Here is a 22,369-nt window from a genome sequence, read left to right on the forward strand (position 1 = left end):
AAATTTTACTTGTGTACTCCTCTGGGCCTAATTAGACTGCCTAGCTTTTTTTTTTTTTTTTTTTTTTTTTTTTAATTTCAAAACTCCAACTTGTTTTAATTTCAAAACCCAAAAGGTAGTTGACGGAAAGGGTTAAGACAAAAAATAATCATTATTTTCCCATAAAAGGCATTGGAATTTGGAATACAACAGAAAGAATGCATATGAAAATGGCAGCATTGGAAACTGATGGATTGGAAAATCATGCACATGGTTGCCTGAATAATCATTATGAGCATGGTTACCAGAGTTTGGTATATTCTGAAGGACTAGAGATTTCTGCTAAGATGGTTGTGATAATATGTCAGTACCAAAAAGAAATTAACTGTGAGTCTTTAAAAATAAATAATATTTTACTTCAAAGCATATCATGAAAAGCTGCATACAAAAATCACTCGAGATCAAAAAATAATTATTATTTTAATAATCCTACATTTTCTTAAACAATTGTATATAGCCATTGAAGGCTAGTAATGATGTTGTCATTATTCGTAAAGAAAATAAAACATAAAGTGAAAAATAAATAATGTTGTTTGAAAAATAATGGTTTAATTCAAAGAATCCATGGAAATGTATACAAAAGTCAATCAACAAAAATCACATTTACTTTTTATACGCAAAATCAAAAAACAATTGTCACTAGTTTAAAAAATTTATACAGTTCTTAAAATATTTCTAATTTCATTTCATATACAAAAATGAAATTAGCAGCCACAATTTTACAACTTACACACTTTTTATAACGCATTTGATGGAAATTCGAAATTGAATTTCATATACACCATGGCTTGTAAATTTTGAATGGCACAGCATTGCTAAAAAGTATTACATTACTCTACATATCGTCATCTGAATATGATGAATGGTGAAACTCATTATCAAAAAATTCTTCAGAATTATATTCTAATAACTCTTCATCTGTGTATTGAGTCCCATTTTCAATAAACTGGGCAAACCTACAGATATCAAAGATTTTAAAAGAATTTTTTTAAATATAGCAATATATGCTGACTAACAGAGTAACTAAAATACAAATGCAATAATCACTAAAAATATTTTTCCTCTAATATTTTATCATCTCTTAAAAAACCTTTTTGTGGAAAAAAGTTAGAATTTTTTTGTTGTTTTAATTTAGTACAATTTTCTTCTGAGATGATTGAAACATCATCAGATTTATATGATTGAATCATTTAAATTTCCTTCTCAGATTATTGAATTGAAAATTCTTCCACTGTTTTCCGTTCAAGTATAATAAATCCACATTTTCTCCCCTAAAGAAATGATTCTCAAATTTCTTTTCCACCCCCTTAGTAGATCAAATTTCTTTAGATGGCAAATTGGTAGATTAAAAAAAAAGTTATGATTGGTTGGTAAGTTACTGAGGCTGTTTATAACTCACAAGGTAAGCATTTTTAATTTAAAAATATCTACAAAATGTGTCAAAACTATATGAAAACTTCTTTGATATTAACAACCTTATCACTTATTGAGAATCAACATGGTTAGCTTAAAAATAAAGTAATGAATAATTTTGCTATAAACTAATTAGCCATAGAAAATGCTTTGACATTTTTTTCAGAAATTTGTTTAGTAAAAAAGGGAAAGAATAATGGTTTGCAAAGAATTCTGAATCTCTTGGGATTTGCTATGAGAATGATGAACTTGAATTTTTAGATACAACTTTCTGGCTGTCCAGTTTCACTGGAACCTTTCAAGCTGACCAAATTTAATTTTTTGCAGCACTTATGATCAATTTGGTGGAAAATTAACAAAATTTTATGTTCTGAAACAATCTGTAACTAAGTTACAAGCAAAAACATCAGTGTACAACTCCATCAAGGGAGAAAAGAAAGCAGTTAAAAAACATAACAATTTTAAAATATCATTATAAAAAATATTGTGGTAATAACTTGAGGGTCACATTATGGAGTGGCCAGCTCAGTCCTCAGACCTGAATCTGATAGCATATCTTTGGGACTACGTTGGGAGACAGGTTGCTGCTTCAAGTTCACTGGATGAGCTTGAACAAGGATTACTCCATGTCTGGTCATTGCTTCCCCTTTCATTGACTGAAAACTTAATTGACAGCATGGAACGCCACTGCCGCCAATATGTTGGAGCTAGAGCATTCCTTATTAGAACCTATTTTTGTAATGTTACCACCCCATTTTTTCTCAAAAACCTGTGATATACTGTTTCTACAAGACTGGATTTCTCTGCAAGAGTATAATTTTTTGTTGTAATTCATGTTTGTGTTGAACTTTAGAAACATTCTATGTTGCATTCATTAAAGTTTAGTGGACATATCTTGTAAATTTGTAACAGTTTAGTGGACATGTCCTGTAAATTTCTTGTTTCTATGTTGCTTCATTCTCAAATTAGACACAAAAACATACTGTTTCTGAACTTTTGGAGAGTAGTGTATTTAATTTTTTAATTAAAGAATTTTGAAATATTCCTTGTTCTTTCTTATCACGTAGTGAATTCATCTTGTAGGGATGTTGTCTGGAAGTGACCAATTATCAGTTTAGATGTATAACCAGTGTTTTATATTACCTACTAATTGTAAAACACTGGTCTCCTATAGACATAAACGATGAGCTTTCCATTCTGGCCTAAACACTGTTTTACAATTTGTTAATTAAAAATAAACAGGTGTTTCTTTTGCTTACTTTTTTATACCTTCATATTTACATGCACATTTTATGTTTTACATGAAGTTTTAATCTTTATATGCATTGAATAAAAATGATAGTTTTTTTATAGTTTTTGTGTATAGAGACTGAAGATCAATTTTTTAAAGTTATTTTGACAGATTAAAACATATTTCTGGAAAATTTATGATATAAAAAAGTATTTAGAAAAATTAAAGCATGCAACACAATTCAGAAAGTACACTCCTTGAAATTTATGTAATAAAAAATAAACTAATTTTAGAAAATCATGTTCAGGTTTCCCTCAGATTCTAAACATTTTTCAGTTTCAGAGATAAAATTTGATATTTTACTTTTTTGATTGAATAAAATGACTTTTTCATCAATCAAGTAGAATTTCCTTTATTTACATACAAAAACATTTGAGGAATGTAAAAAAAAAAAAAAAAAAAAAAAAAAAACCATTGATATTTAAAAAAATATAGAATTTTCAGTTTGTATGCAATGGATTAAAATAATGAACAATAACCAAATGTTGTTTATTACCACTTAAATAAACAATACTATTTTTTTGTTCAAAAGCAGTGTTAAAATATCACATGGCTGAAATTAACCCCCCTCACCCAAAATTTTATTTGACTTAAAAATTATTAATACATTATTACATCATAATAATTGTTAACATTAGAAAATTTGGTTATTTAAAAATAACTGTGCTTTAGAAAGAACAGAGCTTTTGAAAATGACAATATTTCTCCTTTGGCCATGTTTGAATTATCCGGCAGATATTAAGCATCAAGAAGGTAGCAAGAGGCCTAGGAAATGAGCAGTACTGGCAATATTTCAAAATAATAGTATAATGAGTAGAGATAATTAATCTGGACATAAAACCACCAGCAAATAGTTAATCAAACAACATTAATGTATTACATAAAAACAGCAGAATTTTTTGCATTCTTTTCCCATAGAACGTTACATCAGATTATCGATTATCCGTTTGCAGAATAACCAAAGTTGTTTGTTTATCGATAATCAAAAAGCTCTCAGATTATTACCAAAGGCTAGGAATTTATGACTTTAACCCACATATTTGATGCACTAAATCTGATTGCTAGAGTCTGAAATTAAGTAAAAACTTTATCATTCGTGGCTATAAAGACAAACCTGAAATTGCAACTGGATTTCTTTCGATGAAGAAGACATCGGGCTTCACTGAAATTACTTTAAGTTTAAAAAAAAAGGGAGCAAAGAAAAACAGAAGTGTGGGAAGAGGGGGAAAAAAAAGCATAATTACATAGAGCTCTATCAGACCAAGATTGGTGATGCAGTGATTCAGAAGAAAGTAGTCTCGAGTATAAATGCAAAAAGGAAAACAAAATAGGAATAGCCACAATGGAGCTCTGAAATGTGTAGACAAATTGTTAAACTGTATAGGTAAATTATGTTCAAATTCAGTGGTATCGTAACTTTGTTCGGTGCCATATAGTATAAAGGAATATCAACATGCATCCAAAAAAAAGGGGGGTGGGGGGAAGAGTGTAGCAGAAAATTTTACAGAATAAGAATTTAAAAAAAAATCTGCATGCATTTTATTACTGTTCTAATTAAACTTGCTTTGAAGAGAACATAGTATATTTGTCAAAAACTTCAGAAGATTTCTTATGTGGTACCTGTTAATTAATTGTAGTTTCACAGAATCATTTTAGAATTCATGTATATCTACGCATTAATCAGCAAGCATAACTGTGAATGCTTTCGGCTTGATAATTGCGATGCCTAAGTGCAGCATAACATGTTTGATTATTATTATATAACTGCATAAATGTGTGTTTTTTAAAATGCTCTATTATTATTTGTACTGCTAATTTTTGAACCAAAGAAAAATGTAGGTCAAAACATAACATACAATTAATAAAATGCTATATTAATTAAATAAATCTGTTTGTATGAATACATACAAGGATAACCCATAAAGTAACTGTACAATTTCTTATATAAATATGGAAAAGATTACTAACCTTTAAATAAAATTTATCTCCTTCAAAATAATCACCAGAGGAGTCTATATAATTTCTTTAATGTCTCTTCAGGTCACTGAAGCACTGTTTACCTTACTAAAATGCTGTTTATAGACATTGGAACTAAATAAATTAGATATAAATCTTTAAAAATGTGATCATAGGCAAAAATGCCTGTTCTTTTCAAGTTTCATGTTATTCAAACTCTTTATTTGTAACCTAATTTATTTTTTCAAATAAAGAAATTTAATTATTTTAAATATGAACTATTAGTGTGTTACATTCATGATAAAAATTAATTACAAAAGTTTTTTTCTTTAGCAAATCAATAAAAATAATTTGTCTGCTACTTCATGTCAAGTACATATTCAAAGTAGTCAGGCTTAGCTCGGTTGGTTTATCTAAGGCACTGAAGATGTACTGCCCCTTTTAAGCAGACTTACAAACTAATGTGGGTAAAATAATCTCAAGGTAATGGACTTGACATTAAGTGGAAGACAAATTATTTTTATCGATTTGCTAAATTTATATCTAAAAAATTTCAATTTTTTAGTCATCTTTATGTAATATATTGTTCAAATAAAACTTTAAATATTAAGTTATCTTGAATTTTCTTTCCTTTCTTCTTGAACAGCATATGTAAGCAAAATTTGAAAATAGGCCATGCATAACATTTGAAGTTGATGGGTGCCCAATCTTTGGTTCATCTGCAACGATTTCATGCCCATATTTAAAGTGGTAGTACCACTCATACACTTGTGTTGTTCATAATAATGCATCGGCATATACTGTTCAAATCATCTCTGATGTTTGGGAAACATATATACCTAATTGTAACAAAATTTAATGTTATCACACTATTCGATCTCAAAGCAACTTCTTTTGTATAGTGTCTTCTCAGTAAATGAAAATAACTCCGTTTTGATAAATAAATGACAAAATAACCAGTTCAGGTGTGACTCTTCCTAAACATACATTTATTCTTTCATTTTTTTAAATTTTATTGTTTGGTCTTTTAATTTACTCAGTTACTTTATGAGCACAGCTTGTATATTCGAAACAGACAGAGGTCTTTACCAAAATGCAAAGAAGGAATTGGGATCCAAAAATATTTAATAAGCTCTGGTCTAAATGTCTCTGGGTTCTCATTTTAAAATGCATGTCAGCTTTAGAACACAGAAATTCTATTTAGTCAAGACACAAAATTATCTTTCTATTTGTTCAATTATTAAGCCCATGGAGCATCTGCTTCATTGACTGGAACTTTCACCTGTTTCCTACTTGCCTTTGGCACACACATGGTACAGAACTCCTGGAGTTATGCTTGGTCTCTCGACAACATACCTGTTCTGACAGTGATATTGTATTGCTGACCTTGCCCCCACCTAAAATGGAGGGATAGTAAAAGCTGTTTTCCTCCCCTGCATTAGCCCTGTCCCTAGACACTGCATAACATGTAAAAAGATTTGTTTGTAACGACTTATCTAGCAATTGTTTAATGATTTGGCAGAATAGAGAATATTCTTTTGAAAAACTAAAAGTTACATTTCAAAATTGGGATAAATAATTAAGGCAGAAAGCATGTCAACAGTCTGTAGAAGATATTTTAAACTTTACATGTGGGCAAATTAGTTATCAAAAAGAACCATTAAATAAAACTCTAACCCATAGTTATAAAAAAATTGCAATTTGTTTAATACATAGAACCCAAAACTTCCATTTACATGTAAAGAGTAGTATTGAAATATATACAATTTAGAAATAAAATTAGTAATATTATGTTTCTCATACATCATAATATTTATAAATTTAATAAAAGCAAAAACATAATTCTGCTTGATTTAAAACACAAATTATGAAAATCTGTCTTCTTTAAAACTATCTTTTTCCAAAATATAGATGCTTTTAGTTTAGTTCGTCAGAGCAAAAATAGCTTCATTTTACTGAAAAAAGATCGCTTTTCATAACTTTAATTAAAAATCACATGCTTACAAAACATTTAAAATAACACATTGTAAAAAGGGACTTTTTTTTATTGACACTACTGTCCACTAAAATGCAGAAATTTGCATTTGACGCCTTTCATTCATTGAAAATAAAAGTCATGTAAAATATGTACAAGTTCACTATCAATTTCTCGAACAACTGTGCATAAATTAAGGTACTCTAATAAATCAGAAGTTCCAAGCAAAGAACATGATCTTAAGAAATAAAAGATATCAAATAATACTTTTGTTCTAATTACTAATATGAATTAATTTTCCTTAGAATATTTTTATTTAAGACATTTCTTAAGTGATAATTCATCAGCAGTTTAACAGCAGCCACGATTAAGTACCTACCTATCAAAATATGGAACAATCTTTCACAGCAAACGAATTATTGGTCGCTTCTAGAGAATGCTCCTACTAGATAATTCATTACGTATTAAAAAAGACCAAAGAAAATTTCAAAATTTTTAAATAAAAAAATTGAAAATTTTAATGCTTGTTAAAGAAAATAAAAATTACATAAATGAGAAAGCTAAATACAGTGAACTCTCTCTAATGAAACCCTTTATGGTTCTATACCCTTCTATGGAGTATTTGCAATCCGAGAAGAATATTTGTATTGTAACATTTGCATGCAGTATTCATGTTTGCTGCACTGTACCCGTGTGTACTCGCTATAGTGTGAGCATGAAAACTGAACTTTTTGCCAAAGAGATTCTCCAGCACCGGAAGTTCTCTGTTCTGGTTTGTCCGTGGTCGGCAATTGGAATTGGCCTATCACCATGTATTTAGTTATATTTTGCTTTCAAATTTTAAATAAAGTTAATTTTATGTTTTGCTAAAGTTCTTGATCTTCTTTCTGACTAGTGTGGAGCCTGGTGGTGTAAACAATTGGTGATTGCTGTACTTATGTGTGCAGTGTGAAGTGCTTGAGGAAGTTGAATACTGAGATTCCATGGCAGCAATATCTGTGCGGACAATTCCATAGTGGAGCTAAGGAGCAGAAAAATTCCAGTGAAGTTTAGTCTGTCGGTGCTGATATTAGATAATTTTTTCCCAGGTTACTGTATGATTCAAAGTGCAGATAGTCACAAGGAATTATTCAGAAGAGTTGATTTTTTCTTTTGTATTATTGTGTACAGTATTCTTTTACAAAATATTTTATATTTTCGTTGATATGCATTTTCACTCCAGTGTGTATCTTTAGTAGGTTTTCTATCCTTTTATATTCTGTTTTGGTATTTGTAATACTTAGTTGTAGAAAGTTGCTAATGTCGCGTAGTGAAAATTCTGCCGACAACATTGCAGCTGAAGGTGCAGCAACTACACACATGTTGCATGTTTTGGTAAAATTACCACTCTTTTGGAAAACAAATCTTGCCTTGTGGTTTGTCTTCCTTTTCAACATAACTTTGGACTTAACAAAATTTAATCATGTCATCACTGCTGTATGCTCTGATATAGTTACTTCTGCTGGTGATATTTTAAAATCTCCCACTACTGGAAAATATGATGCTCTAAAACAAATATTGATTTCAATACATTTTGAGAGTGAAGCATCAAAAATTCGTATTCTCTTATAAGGTTTATAGCTTGGTGACCAACCCCCTTCTCAGTTATTGACTCATATGTGTGTTTTGGCAGGTTATACTGTAGGTGAACCTCTGCTAAGGTCTTTGTGGCTTGCAAGGCTTCCTAGTACACAGTCTATTTTAGCTGCTCTTGGTGAAGATAATTTGAGTAAATTAGCTATGATTGCTGATAAGTTTACTGAGTGTGCAAGTGTGAGTAGTGAGTCAAGCAAATCTGCTACTACTTGTTTGAAACTCCAGATAGTAAAGCTGACTAAACACATTAATGAGTTAACCTCTCCCTTGGGACATAATTCTCACAGTGCTAAATGTAATTTTCGGCATTTGTACTGGCATAGCAGGTTACACGAACGTGATAACCGTTACAAAGAGCGAGCAAATGAGCTTTGCTTTTATCATGCAAATTTTGGGGAAGGAAATGTCAGTCCCAGTGTTCCTTTCACCAAAAGGGAAATGAATAGAGCAATCGCTTTCTGGCCACAATAGTGACCGCCAGGCAAATCATATACTTTTGGCCAAACACTATTAAAAAATAAGGCATTTAATTGATACTGGTGTGGATGTGTTGGTATTACGAAAAAAGTATACTCTGCATTCCAAGCTTTCTCAGAATTTGGTTTTATTTGCCGCCAATGGAACTAAAATTCCCACATTTGGCAGTAAGCACCTTACTTTAAATTCATGTCATACCTTTACTTGGTTATTTGTCGTTGCATATGTAAATCAGCCAATCATAGGTGTAGATTTCCTTAACAAATATTCATTACTTGTTGATGTTGCTAATAATTGTCTCATCGATTGCAAAACTAATTTGTCATCGCGTGGTAAATTGTTTGGGAATTCTTTTGATTCTGACATATCTGTACTTCTTGGTGATTTTAAATTTGATAGCTTACTTGTTGAGTATCCTGAACTCACAAATCCTGATTATGTAACCAACAATGATCAGAATTCGACAATTTTCCATTGTATTGAGACTAAAGGTCCTACCATGTTTTCTAAACCTTGTCGTTTGTCACCGGATTTATTCTGAGTGGCCAAGCAAGAGTTTGAAATCCTGATGTCACAAGGAATCATTCAACCTTCCAAAAGTCCTTGGGCTAGCCCTCTCCACATGGTCTATAAAGCTAATGGTGATTCATGCTCTTGCGGTGATTATAGCCGCCTGAATGCTGCTACTATTCCTGATTGGTATACTGTATCACATATTCAAGATTGTACACAGATATTTTTTGGAAAAAAATGTTTTCTCAACACTCGATTTAGCTAGGGTATACCAGCAGATTCCTGTTAATCTAGACGACGTGCCTACAACAGCTGTGACTATCTCATTTGGACTATTTGAGTTTCTTAAAATGCCATTTGGTTTACAAAATGCAGGTCAAACATTCCATTTTTGTAATGCATGATGGCCTGCTATTCTTAATTTACTAAGAAAAATTAAAATACCTCATAATGTGTTTAATGTCGTTTCCGATTTGCTGAAAGATAGGACGGTCGAACTTTTTCTGGGTAGCACTTAAACAGTTTGTCGATCTCAGAGAGGATGTCCACAGGGCTCTGTTTCCAGTCCCAAGCTTTGGATTATTATTATGAATGATCTCTTACAGAAACTTGCTAATCTCTTCAGTTGCAAAGTTCAGTTTCTTATTCAATTTCCTTTGCAGATGATTTGTTGATTTGTGTTCAAGGAAAGGAAATGCACAAAGCTTTCCATCTCACCCAAGATGTTTTGGATTTCATTTATTAATGGTCAATAGATTTTAAGTTAAACTTTAACCATGCAAAATCCAAGACAATGTTCATTGATAAAAAAAATACTACTTATGAAGGACATCAATTGCTTTTAAATGATAGTCCCCTTCAGAGGGTGAATGAAATTAAATATTCAGGTGTTTTGTTAGACAGCAAATTAAAGTAGAAAAAGCATATTTCTTACATTCCAAATAAATATGAGAGACTTCAGCGTGGGCTGAATCGAATTGCATGTAATACTTTTGGTGTCAAATCGAATGTTAGCGCAATTGCATGGACCTTATAAGAAATAGACTAACCCAAACAGGTTTTCTTCCTCGTCTGAGGCGTTGCCGGCTGTCACCTTGATCAAATCCGGAGGAGTAGGGACGACTTGCAGAAATTTAACATTGGCTGCCTATTGCAGCATGTATAATTGTCAAGAAAAAGCTGGTTGTAGCGCCTCATTTCACAAATTAGAATTTCTACATAGTTTTATTTTTGAAATTGAGATTGATTTTTAAAAATTTAGCATATTTATCAAGCATAATTAACGTTCCAAATAATTATAAAGCTATTGCATGCTTTCAGAACTGATTATTTTTTTAGCTTTTTCTAAGCTGTAAGGAAATTTGTTAACTACTTCTTTTAGAAAATTAAATTTTAAATCTGAACTAATAGAAAATTTCAAACAAGCAATTTTCTCTTGAAATTTTTATGCTTTTTATTGGTGGTAAATAAGTAAAAAATACTAAAATATTTAAAAACAAATTTTTGAAAGTTGTGTTTAAAATTCTAAATTGTGCTGCTTTTTTAAAATTATAGATGAGTATTATAGCACAATTTCTATAAAGGAATTTTATTTCAATTATATTTCATAATACATCATAGTGATAAACACTTTTGACTTCTTAAAAATGTTTATACATTTAATTCTAATATTAAAATTGTATTTAAACGTAATAATTAATTTTGCTTGTATTTTATAGTGATAATTTTTTTAATTTATTTTTAGTTCTGCACAAGAGTTTTTTTATTTACTGTTAATTTAATTTATTAGTCTAAAGGGGCGGTAGCCTAGATAGGCTGTTAGTTTCGAAGCGGCATTTTATGCTGTTTTACTATAAATGTCCATGTCTCCTTGGTGGTGGCGGTAGTAGATTTATAGCGCAAAGCTCTATAGGCCATATGCGCCAAACACAGGATTTGTATTTCAACATATAAAGTAAAGTATAGATTTTAGATAAAGAAAAAAGTCTAAAGAAAACAGCACACTTTTAAAATCGAGGCGAGTAAAAAGATATTGAAATGGTGGGATGAAAATGATGATTATGATTCAGATAATGAGATTTGCAGTATAGATATAAAATCCTAAAACATATAATTCATTAAAATTCTAACATAAAATATCAAGACAAAAATCAAATTAAATAATAGAAACCTGTTTCTTTCAGGTAGTTAAACAAATTGGTATTGACCTCTCTTCCGATTAAATGGCCGAAAGGCAGGTCGCAGCTATTAAAATATGGACATTCAATTAAAATGTGATGGACTGAGAGACAAACATCACAGTTTGCTCAAACAGGCTCGTTCTCAGCTTTCAGAAGGTAGTTATGTGTCACTCTAGTGTGACTAATTCTAGTGTGACCTAATTCAATATACATTCACATAATGATAAAAGTTACAACTTTAAAAGAACAAAAAACACGTGTCTGCTATATTATCATCATGTGATGATCTGTAAGTATACTGTGAAAAAAAAATATGGGACAGTTTTACATTTCCCGTTCTACTGGTCTGATTGACAAAATTCAAATTGTGTTTTTCATGTCTCGAAAACGGGATTTAGGATATGTATTAGATTTATATATAGCATTGTTCTAATATAGGTATACTTTGACACAAAATTGGACTTTTTCTGAAATGGCATCCCAATTTGATTTATATATAGCATTGTTCTAATATAGGTACTTTGATACAAAATTAGACTTTTTCTGAAAGGACATCAAAATTGGATTTATATATATTGTTCTAATATAGGTATTTTGACACAAAATCGGACTTTTCCTGAAATGGCATTGCATTTTTTTCCCATATTTTGGTTCTATGATTCAAATTATGCCAAACTGCCATGTATTGTAAAAACCGCATGAGTAGTTTTTAAAAAATTAACTCTAAAATTTTTAACTCCTCAATGTTAATTGAATTTGGAATATATTTGTTAATATCTTTTTTTTATTAAGCTTACTTTATACTTCCTTTCTCATTTCAAAATTTAGGTTCATTCCAAATAAAATTTGCCCATTTTTTATGATTTATTTTTAAAATTTCTATTTTAAAATAATTTTTATAAAATTTTCGAAAAAATATTGAATTGTAATCTATAAAATTTTTACCATCATCTTAAAGTAATGTATTTCTAAGCATACCTGCAAAAATTACAGTTTTTATTCAAAATTTCCGAAGATATACATGAATTTATATATTGGCATGTTTTGAAGTCTGGCATATTTGTCAAATAAGAAGTTCACTAAGTGAATTATTCTTAGTGCAAACTTAAAAAAAATGAGCACAATTAAATTTTTGAATTTCTCCGCAAGTTTCACATCAAATTTTAATAATGATAATTTCATAATTGGAGTCATGGAATCGAAATATGGGAAAACATTGGCATGTCATTTTAGAAAAAAAAAAAAAAAAGTGAGAGAGAGATTTTGTGTCAAAATACCTATAAATTTCTAATCAGAACAATGCTATATATAAATCTAAATAAATTTAATAAAAAAAGAGTTATTTATAAATATGTACCAAACTCAATTAACATTGAGGGGCTAAAATTTTGAGGACTAATTTTTTGAAAACTACTTGTGCGATTTTTACAGAGTTTGGCAATTTGACGTAATTTGACTCATAGAATTGAAATATGGAAAAAAATTGGCATGTCATTTCAGAAAAAGTCCGATTTTGTGTCAAAATACCTATATTAGAACAATGCTATATATAAATATAATACATATCCTAAGTCACGTTTTTGAGACACGAAAAATGCAAGTTGAATTTCGTCAATTGGCCCAGTAGAACGTCAGATATAGAACTGTCCCACTATTTTTTTTTTTTTTTCAAGTGTACTTTATTTTGTACTGTGTGGTTTTAAAACATGATGATTAATCCTTGCTTTTTTTCCTCCCACGAAGTTTTGGCCATGCATTGTTTTGTCTGCAACATTTCCATTTGTGATATTTATGGTGGACATCAAGCATCCAATCTGGCATAAACACTTGAGGCAAAAGCAGTGGTATTTCAGCATTTTCCAGCAATCTGAAGTAATCAGAGCATTTGTAGTGGCCCAGTTACTTCATGAGAAATAATAATTTTTTATTTCAAGTATTTTATATTTTTTATGTGTTTAATTATTTCATAAAATTAACTTTAACATTTTGTTAATATTCATATTTATATTTCTTTTACTCTGAATGGCAACAAGTAGTCGCTATTTATGTTTATATTTCTTTATGCTGAACGGCAACGACTTTTGATTCATGATTACTTTGGTTTTGGTTTTTTGAACGTTGTTCTTCTAGTAGCATCTTATTTTGATAGCTAAAAAAAAAATAAAAAAGCAATAAACTTAGCTATTTGTAATTTATACTGTTCATAATCATAATTTAGTTTTGAACATTAGTAGCACACACATTCATGACACTACACATAGCATTTTGTGTAACTGCGCAGTTCAAACGACTCATTGATAACGAATAGATACAACTTCTTTCAAAGATTCATAAATACCTTATTTTAATGAGGTTTTTATTAATTTTTTTTTTCGCTCTGCAGTAAACATATGTTTGTCTGTTAAAATAGCATCACTGCTAAATGAATATATGTATACATTTTAGAATATGATATAAAATAATACAAATTTCTAATCAAACTAGACATAAATAAAAAAAAAAAATAAAATAAAATACCTCACAGGATTTCTTAACTTAGCTATCACTTTCCACGCATTACAGTCAGGACTATGACAATATTGTCTCAGATTTTCCAAGGCCTTTTTTGTTTCAATGTGACCTTGTTCTATGTACTCCAATTCAGTAAGTAGCTTAACTTTTGGTGGAAAAAACCGATACCTGAAATCACAAATATATTGAAATGATAAATATAATGATATAATACACACAATCACAAATATATTGATATGGCATCTATTATGCACACAGAAAATGAACTACACTACAGACATAAAAATCTGTATCACTTACAACATATGTAGTATGGTGATGAGCTATAAACTTTTAACAGAAAGATCTTGTTTTGTCTTTAAAAAAATATAAAAAATACAGAAATTGCTAAAAATAATAAGAAAATTTAATTATGTGACATGTTTTATGACAGAAGCTGCCACATATTATTTTCCTCTTTCCCACCAGTTCATCTTTTGGGAGGTTCTAAGGCCAAGTGATTAGTTTCAAAATTTTTTAACATAAATTTGAGGTTTAAATGACCCATTTAAAAATATTATTATTAAATCAGTTGTTATGTGCTGAGTTAAGTCAAAGAAGATCTTGTATCTTCCTAATCTATTTTCCACCACCTAATTCAATTTTCAGCTATCTGCAATGCTTTTGACCAAATTCATATGAAATCAGATGAGATCCTAATTCCTCAGGAAGCAAAAGTCAAATTATTACTGACACACAGCCCGTTTTCCTTGGAATAAATAAACATGCAAACAAAAAGCTTATAAAGTTAATGTAAATTTAACAAAGAGCTTAAAATAACCTTCCTACAGCTCACCACTGATGACATGAACATATAAAATATATATTTTATTCTAGTTTATTAAATTCAAGGTTATTTGAATTTTTAATTTGAAATGAATCATATCATATGAAGACAGAAGAATATACATGGTGGGAAAAAGGTTTAAGCATTTCCACTTTTCTTTCTTTTTAAAACTAATATATAATCTTTAAACTATAAAATATTTTCAGTTATTCCTGTTGAGAATCGAGCATTTAATTAATATTATGTGCAGTTTCAGTGGCATCATTGTTTATTATGTTTTATGCGTCTGGCATCACTATTATTTTTGTCATTCTAAAAGTTGTCATATAAACAATAAGACACTTCTCTTTTCTTATGTAACTTCTCTTTACTTTTTTTGTTAATAAAGTCCAAAATTCAATGAGCCATCACTCTGTTAATTTTACAACTGATTATGGGTTTTAGTGACATTTAACTGCACAAATAAATTAATGATGGCTGTGTTGACGTATTTGAATCGCGAATATTTTTTAGTTTCGTTTTTGATTTCAACACGTCCACCTGAACAGTGTGTAGGTAGACGTTACAGTGTACCGATAGCCTTTTATTTTTGCTGCATATTTCCTGGTTAATGACGACATAATATGGAAGCTAAAAATTTTGTTCAGTGTACCAAATTGGAAGGTTTATCCAACTGGGCTGATTGGAAATTTGAAATAAACTCTGTCTGTGCTCAACGATTGTGCGGGCATCTTCGATAATTCCCTTATCGAGCCAAAAGCTCCGGCAGAAAGTGCGAATGAAAAAATGATACGCGAGTACAATGAAGCCGTAAAAGCGTATGCAAAGGCGAATGCGAAAGCTGCTGTGATCATTCACACAAATGTATCACCGGATGTGTTAAATTTGATTCGTATGCATGGTAATTCTACACTAGCGATATGGAATGAGTTATTAAGTAATTTTGAGAAGGTGTCAAGCATGAAATTGGACACTCTTCTGCAACAATTTTTCACTTTTCGGATCGAGAAAGACGAAGTGTAATACAATCACTCACACGTTTACATACACTGTGGGTGGATCTTCAATGTGAGCAAGAGTTGAGCGGCGAAGGAAAGTTGCCACAGAACTTGCTAGCACCGCGTATCTCATCTATTCTTCCCGATGATGAATATATTGAGTTCAAATCAGAGTGAGACTCAATGCCAAAGACAGAAAAGTCACCTCAAAAACTGATCGAACAGATCAACATATGGCCGCAAAGAAGAAATCAAGAGCTTAGAAACGAAAGTACGATAACATTTGTGGCAAATGCTAATTATAGCGCAAAACATAGTGGAAAGAAATGGAAGAAGGGTGGTAAAAAACCTCAGATGGTCAGCCAATACCAACCCTTGACAACAAATAATGCTAAAACGATGAACAGACTTAGTAAGATCAGTGATGGTGTGAAAGATTTCAATGGCATCTGTTTTCGTTGTAATAAACCTGGGCACATTGGTAAATTTTGCCCAGTTTTCCCTGACAAGCCAACCACGACAAATGGCAAAACAGAGACCTTCTTTGAAAATACTCAGTGCAGTGCGTTTGCTCGTCAAGAAGATAATTGTGGCCAAAATGTGTGGCTTAAAGACGATGGAGCTACAGCACACATTACAAATTCAGCCGAGTATTTCAAGACGTACCGTCACTTTGACAAACTTTGACAAACAAGCAGAAATCCCAGTCGGTAACAAACAGACAATACCAGCATATGGCTGTGGGGACATTGACATGTGCACGAAGGTTGGAAACGTACAAAAATCTATGTATGACTGATGTATTGTACACACCAGAAATTGGCAAAAATTTGTTATCAGCCTTAAAGGCGAAGCGAGGAATCTCGAACTCTAGTGATTCAGACGATATGATTTGTCCTTTCTTTCGCAAGGAGACCCCAGATAATATACTTTTAGAAGCCCCGTGTTCATTAAATGGACTCTTGAACTACATGCAAAACCAGTCAAGCCACAAGGGGGTTCTGCAGCTGCAGCCTACTTGGTTGACAAGGAAATGATGACTCCTTTTTCTGAGATGGCAATGAAGACGACGACAAAATTGCCATTATCACTTTGGCATCAAGGAATACAGTAAGTGAAACAGTACTTGCGCCAAAATGGTATAGATATTATCGACAATGAACTATTTTGTGAGCCATGTGCGTATGGTAAACAAAGTCAACTAACATTTAAACCAAAACGATTCAAAACACAAAAGTCTGATGAGATAATACATGCAGACTTACTTGAATCGCCAGTTTTATCAAGAGGCGGAAAGAAGTACATGTTAGTGATTAAGGACGATTACTCTAAGTTTCAACATGTAGAATTTCTGAGACATAAAGATGAGGCTGTGGATAAAATCAAGCAGTTTCTTGTTCAGACCAACAAAGATGAGATAAATGTAAAAGAACTGGTCACAGATGGTGAATTTGACAATGATAAATTGGTGAAGCTGACTGATGATGCAGCCATCAAGCTGCGAATCATTATGCCATATACACCAGAACAAAATGGATTGGTTGAAAGAGAGAATCATACAATAATGAATGCAGTTTGCACTATGATCAAGGATTCAGGCCTACCACAGTTCCTATGGGCAGAAGCAGCATCTATGGCTGTCTACATTCTCAATCGAATCGGACCAAGTAAGACTGCAGGAAAATCTCCGTTTGAGGAATGGTTTCGACGCAAGCTGGCAATCAACAGAATTCGAGTTTTGGGATCAGCTGCATTTGTACAGGTACCAAATGTCAACGGAGGTAAATTAGATGACAAGGCTATAAAGGCCTATTTAATTGGTTATTGTGATGATGATGGGTATCACATTTTCATACCCTCAAGGAATGATACGGTAAAAAGTGCTATGTAGTGTTCAATGAACAGCAAAAATTTGTAAATTTCTCTTAATAGTCCAAAGTAGTATTTAGAAAATCGATGCATACAGGACAATTCTGTAAACACACTGCCTGAAATTAATATAATAATAAAAAATTACTTTATTTTAGAAGCCATGTTCCTCTGATCCAAACTATTTTTCATTCTCAGCTACAAAATTTAAATTTATGGTTCTTTTATCATATGTATAATAGGGGAGTTTCACCTTCTTGATCAAATACAATGGCTTTCCATCACCCAAATTATGACTTCTAGATTATCTGTGTGTGAAACATCCATTTTGTAAATTATTTATTCACTTTTCTTCAAAAAGGCCCACCAGCGGCCGAGCGGTAAAGTTGCTGAACACTGGTAGTTCGGTCCGAATCCCGCGAACAGGCTGGCTGCATGGGTGTTTTCATGGTTTTCCCCATGTGTAACGTGTATGCGAGCCAGTTTCCCTTAGAAAGTCCTCCACGAAGGCATCCCTCCCCTTAGGCAGATAGCCCTAGTGTGCTTTGCCATAATTAAATACACCACACCACTTTCCTCAAAAAGCTCTCAGATTATTAACAAAGGAACAATTTGAACAATTGAAAACTGATTCCTGAAACTGTAATTGGGTTTCTTCAGAAAGAAAACAGTATCAGGCTTCTTTGATATTACTTGTGGTATTGAAGATTTGAAAATATAAATGAAGAAAAAACAGAGTGTATATAGAGAAAAAAAGGAAAAATAAGTGTATAGGTTTATTTTAGACCAGGACTAGTGAAGCATTTACTCAGAACGAAGTAACTGCGGATATTGAACTTAACAAAGGTAAATGAAATAGAAACGATGGTGTTCTAGAATATATTGAAAGTTATTAAATTTTGTAGGCGATCAAACTGAGTTCAAATTCAGTGGTCTCATAACTAGTGTTAGTTAAGTGGCCCATATAGTATTAAAGAATATCAACATGCATCCAGAAAAGGAGAGAAAGAATGTGATAGAACATTTTACACAAGAAAACCTGTAAGCAACTTTAATAAATTTAAAAATTATTTTAATTAAATCCTGCTTTAAAGAGAACATGGTATGCTTTGTAAAAACTTTTGAGTAAAAATTTCTTCTTTATGCGGTACTCATACACCAATTACAGTTTCATAAAACCATTTTCTAATCCATGAATACCTATATGCATTAAACATATTGCGAATGTTCGAGGCTTATGATTACGATGCCTGGATACATTATAAAATGTTTGATTAGTAGTGTACAACTTCATGAATATGTGATTTTATTGGAAAGAAATTAAAATGCTATGTTACTTATTTTTCTTATAGCTAATATTTGGCCCCAAAAAGAAAAAAGTGAATTAAATCGATCTTTTTACTATAATTGACAGATTAAATTACATATTAATTTAATAAATCTGTATGGCCAAATACACATATGTAAAAAAAGGCAGATGGCTTTATCAAGCTGCAAACAAGGCATGGAGATCCAAACATGTTTGATTGTTTTTCTAGGTTGTCATTATAAATTGCATGGCAACTGTAGAACATACAAATATTATTTAGCCAAGAGATCAAAAGCTTTATTTGAGTATCTTTATTTGAGTGCTAAGTACATGGTGCATCTTCTGCAGTTATTGAAATGTTCAGCTGTCTCTTATTAATCAAACAGCTTTCAGTGCACATGTGGACAGAACTCCTTGTGTTATGCTTGATCTCTCAATGATTCACCTGTTCTCACAGTTGTGGACTCTCCCCAAGTAAAGCAGAACTTAAACAAACAAACAAACAACAACCAAAAAAAAAAAAAAAAAAAAAACCCCTGTTAATAGTATAATTAGCTGCAAATGGTTTCCTCCTGTGTTAGATCTATATGGTTAGTTCAGCCGCTAAGTACAACACAATATGTTTAAAAAGTCCCCTTTGTAGTGTCTTATGCAGCGATTATTTTTATGATTCCATAGACTAGAGGATATTCTTTTGAAAAACTTAAAGTTATATTTTAAGAAATGAGATAAACAATAAGAGGAAAGACTTAAACTATTCGAAGAAGGTATTTAAAACTTTCCATTCAGCAAAGAATGGTTCAGTTTCTTCAATGGGTCTGTACGCAACAATTAAGAAAATGAGGAAAGAAATGGGAGCTTCTAATTTCAACAATGGAATGATGAGGGTAACACTGCCGGTGAAGAAACTTATCCTGTTTTTCAACTCAATACTCAGAACTAAAGGCTGCAAGCATTAGCTTTCTGAAAATTTTCCTAATTGCTTTCACCTTGCATACAGATTCTCATTTCATTTTCGAAATAAATATCTGTTACTACTAAAGAAAGAAAAACTTTCATCTCATGAAATAATTAAATTTAAAATGTAAAAATAAATCATTTATTAAAAATGAATTGTTGTAATAAACTCACAAATCAATATTCTGAAAATTTAAAGTGCAGCGACATACAGCATTTAATTCTCTCCCTTAAACAATTTATAATTTTTTTTTTTTTTTTTTTTTTCCATTTCAGTAGTTCAGTCATTCAGATTTCAGGAAGTAATACCATCTTCTCCAAACGACATTTGTGAAATGTATTAACATCTCAAACATGTTATTGCTTTCATTCTAGGGTTTTATATGACAGCTTGTCTAATTAATATTTGCATATTTTCACAATGAAAAGAACTTTATCATAAAAAATCTCTAAATTATGCTCATTATACATGTATTGTATTGCACATAAAAGTATAGTTTTCCCCTAATCATAAAAATTCATACAATACTATTTGATGTATTGTACTTCTTACATCCAAAAGATGCTCAATATGTTGATGATATATATTAATACAGTTATATAACATATTTTCAGTGGGCACACACTAGCATATAACATGCATTTAAATAATAGCATCATGGAATCAGCACAGATTCCTGAATATTACTAAAATGACTAAAGTCAATATAAAATATAATAAGGACTACTAAAATGACTAAGAACAATATACAACATAATAAGGACAATATACAATATAATAAGGATTACTAAAATGAATAAGGACAATATACAAAACGTTTAAGGACTATATACATTTCCTTCCACACGTGCATCATCGCCACAGCCCTTTGTATAAAAATTAACCATGTTGCACTAATAAAAAGAGAAAAAAAGAAAGAGGGAGTTTGAGTCCTCTAGTACTCCAAAAAAGTATGTGATCCGAATATATACAACTATATAATTTTAATCACAACCAACATGCTAATTAAGCCTTGCATTAATATTAAAAAGAATGCATACTGAAATGAGAAAAATGATTTACTTCATAAAGTTATATATTTATAAGCAACATTTTGTTCTTTTCATTACATGTAGATCCAATAAAGAAATATTGTAGCTTTTTTTGGGGGGACAAAGAGAAACAGAAGCCTTTTTTTTTTTTTTTTTCTGTGAAATGTAATATGAAGTAAACGTTTCATTATGCAACTGGTTTGGTGAGATAAAGGAATCATGTAAGCAAATAGTGTACTTATTGTTCACTGGTTTTATAAACAGAATTCTACATTTACTTAATAGTATATCGTGTGATGATTCACCTAATTCAGAGTATATCTTTGTTTATTATTATGAACTGAGAAAATAAAACTACAGTTAATTACAGACACACACACGCGCATAAAAAAATTGAAAGTTCATTAAAAACAGGATGATATTTTTGGTTGTATTTAAAATGTAAACTATGGAAATAAGCATATCTTCATTCAAAATATCTTAGATTCTTTTACTTAAGTGCATAAAATCACTAAATTGTTTCATTTTAATGGAAAAGGATTCTTTCTGATCTAATTAAAAAATAATCATGCAGGAAGTAAACTTGGATATTAGTTTTTAGTTATGATTGACATTCAAAATCATATGCTCATAAAATAATTTAAAATGATAAATAAAGACAATGGCATTTTCTTTTTTCAAACAATTGGTCATTTAAATACAAAACAATTGTACTTGAAACATTTCATTAATTGAAAGTCAATGTAAAACATGTGCTGTTTTTGAAAACTGTCTGCTTTAAGGGCAATCTAATAAAGTTTTTATTTTATTACTTTATATTTTTAATTAAAAATTTGCAGAGACTAATAATCTCTTCAAAGTTACTAGTTAAAAAATTCCAAGGACAAAGAGTCACCACAAAATAAAATTTCACTCAGAAAGATTAATGCAGTTTTGTTACAGATTTCTGGCAAGCTTAATATAAAATATTCTGAAAATTGAGAAATACCAAAAAAAAAAAAAAAAAAAAAAAAAAAAGCACAACTTTAAAAAATAAAAGACATCAACCAGTACTTTTGTTCTTATTACTAATATGAGTGAGTTTCCTTCAAAAGATTCTCATCTAAGCTGCATTTCCTAAGTGATAATCAAGTGATAATAAGTAGTTTAATAGCAGACATGATAAAATACCTACATATCAACATGTAAAATGATCTTTCACCCTAAACCGACTACTGATCACTTCCAGAGAATGTTGCTACAAAATAATTCAATACATGTTAAGAAAGAATAAGAAAATAAATAAATAAAATAAAAAATTTGAAAGCTTTCAGATTTTATATTATGCCCAAAGGGACATTTTTTAATGCTTTGTGTGTTACCTTTACTTTTTAAATGTCATGTTCTTT

At 30.7% G+C, this 22,369-nt stretch overlaps 1 protein-coding gene across 2 annotated transcripts in view; it reads right to left on the reverse strand.

The window, feature by feature from the left end:
* Window positions 1-45: 45 nt before the first annotated feature.
* Window positions 46-22,369, reverse strand: part of LOC118199227 (nuclear envelope integral membrane protein-like) — a 94,508-nt gene continuing 72,184 nt past the window's right edge. For both annotated transcript variants that reach the window (XM_035371028.2, XM_035371029.2), the window contains 2 exons: window positions 13,997-14,158; window positions 46-995 (listed from right to left, as the gene is read on the reverse strand). In XM_035371028.2, the coding sequence (XP_035226919.1) occupies window positions 875-995; window positions 13,997-14,158 (283 nt within the window). In that variant the 3' untranslated portion in view covers window positions 46-874. The remainder of the gene's footprint in view (window positions 996-13,996; window positions 14,159-22,369) is intronic.

Source organism: Stegodyphus dumicola, chromosome 6 (assembly GCF_044657685.1).
Source record: "Stegodyphus dumicola isolate Sdum_Otavi_A_Nest chromosome 6, ASM4465768v1".
Lineage (NCBI taxonomy): Eukaryota > Metazoa > Arthropoda > Arachnida > Araneae > Eresidae > Stegodyphus > Stegodyphus dumicola.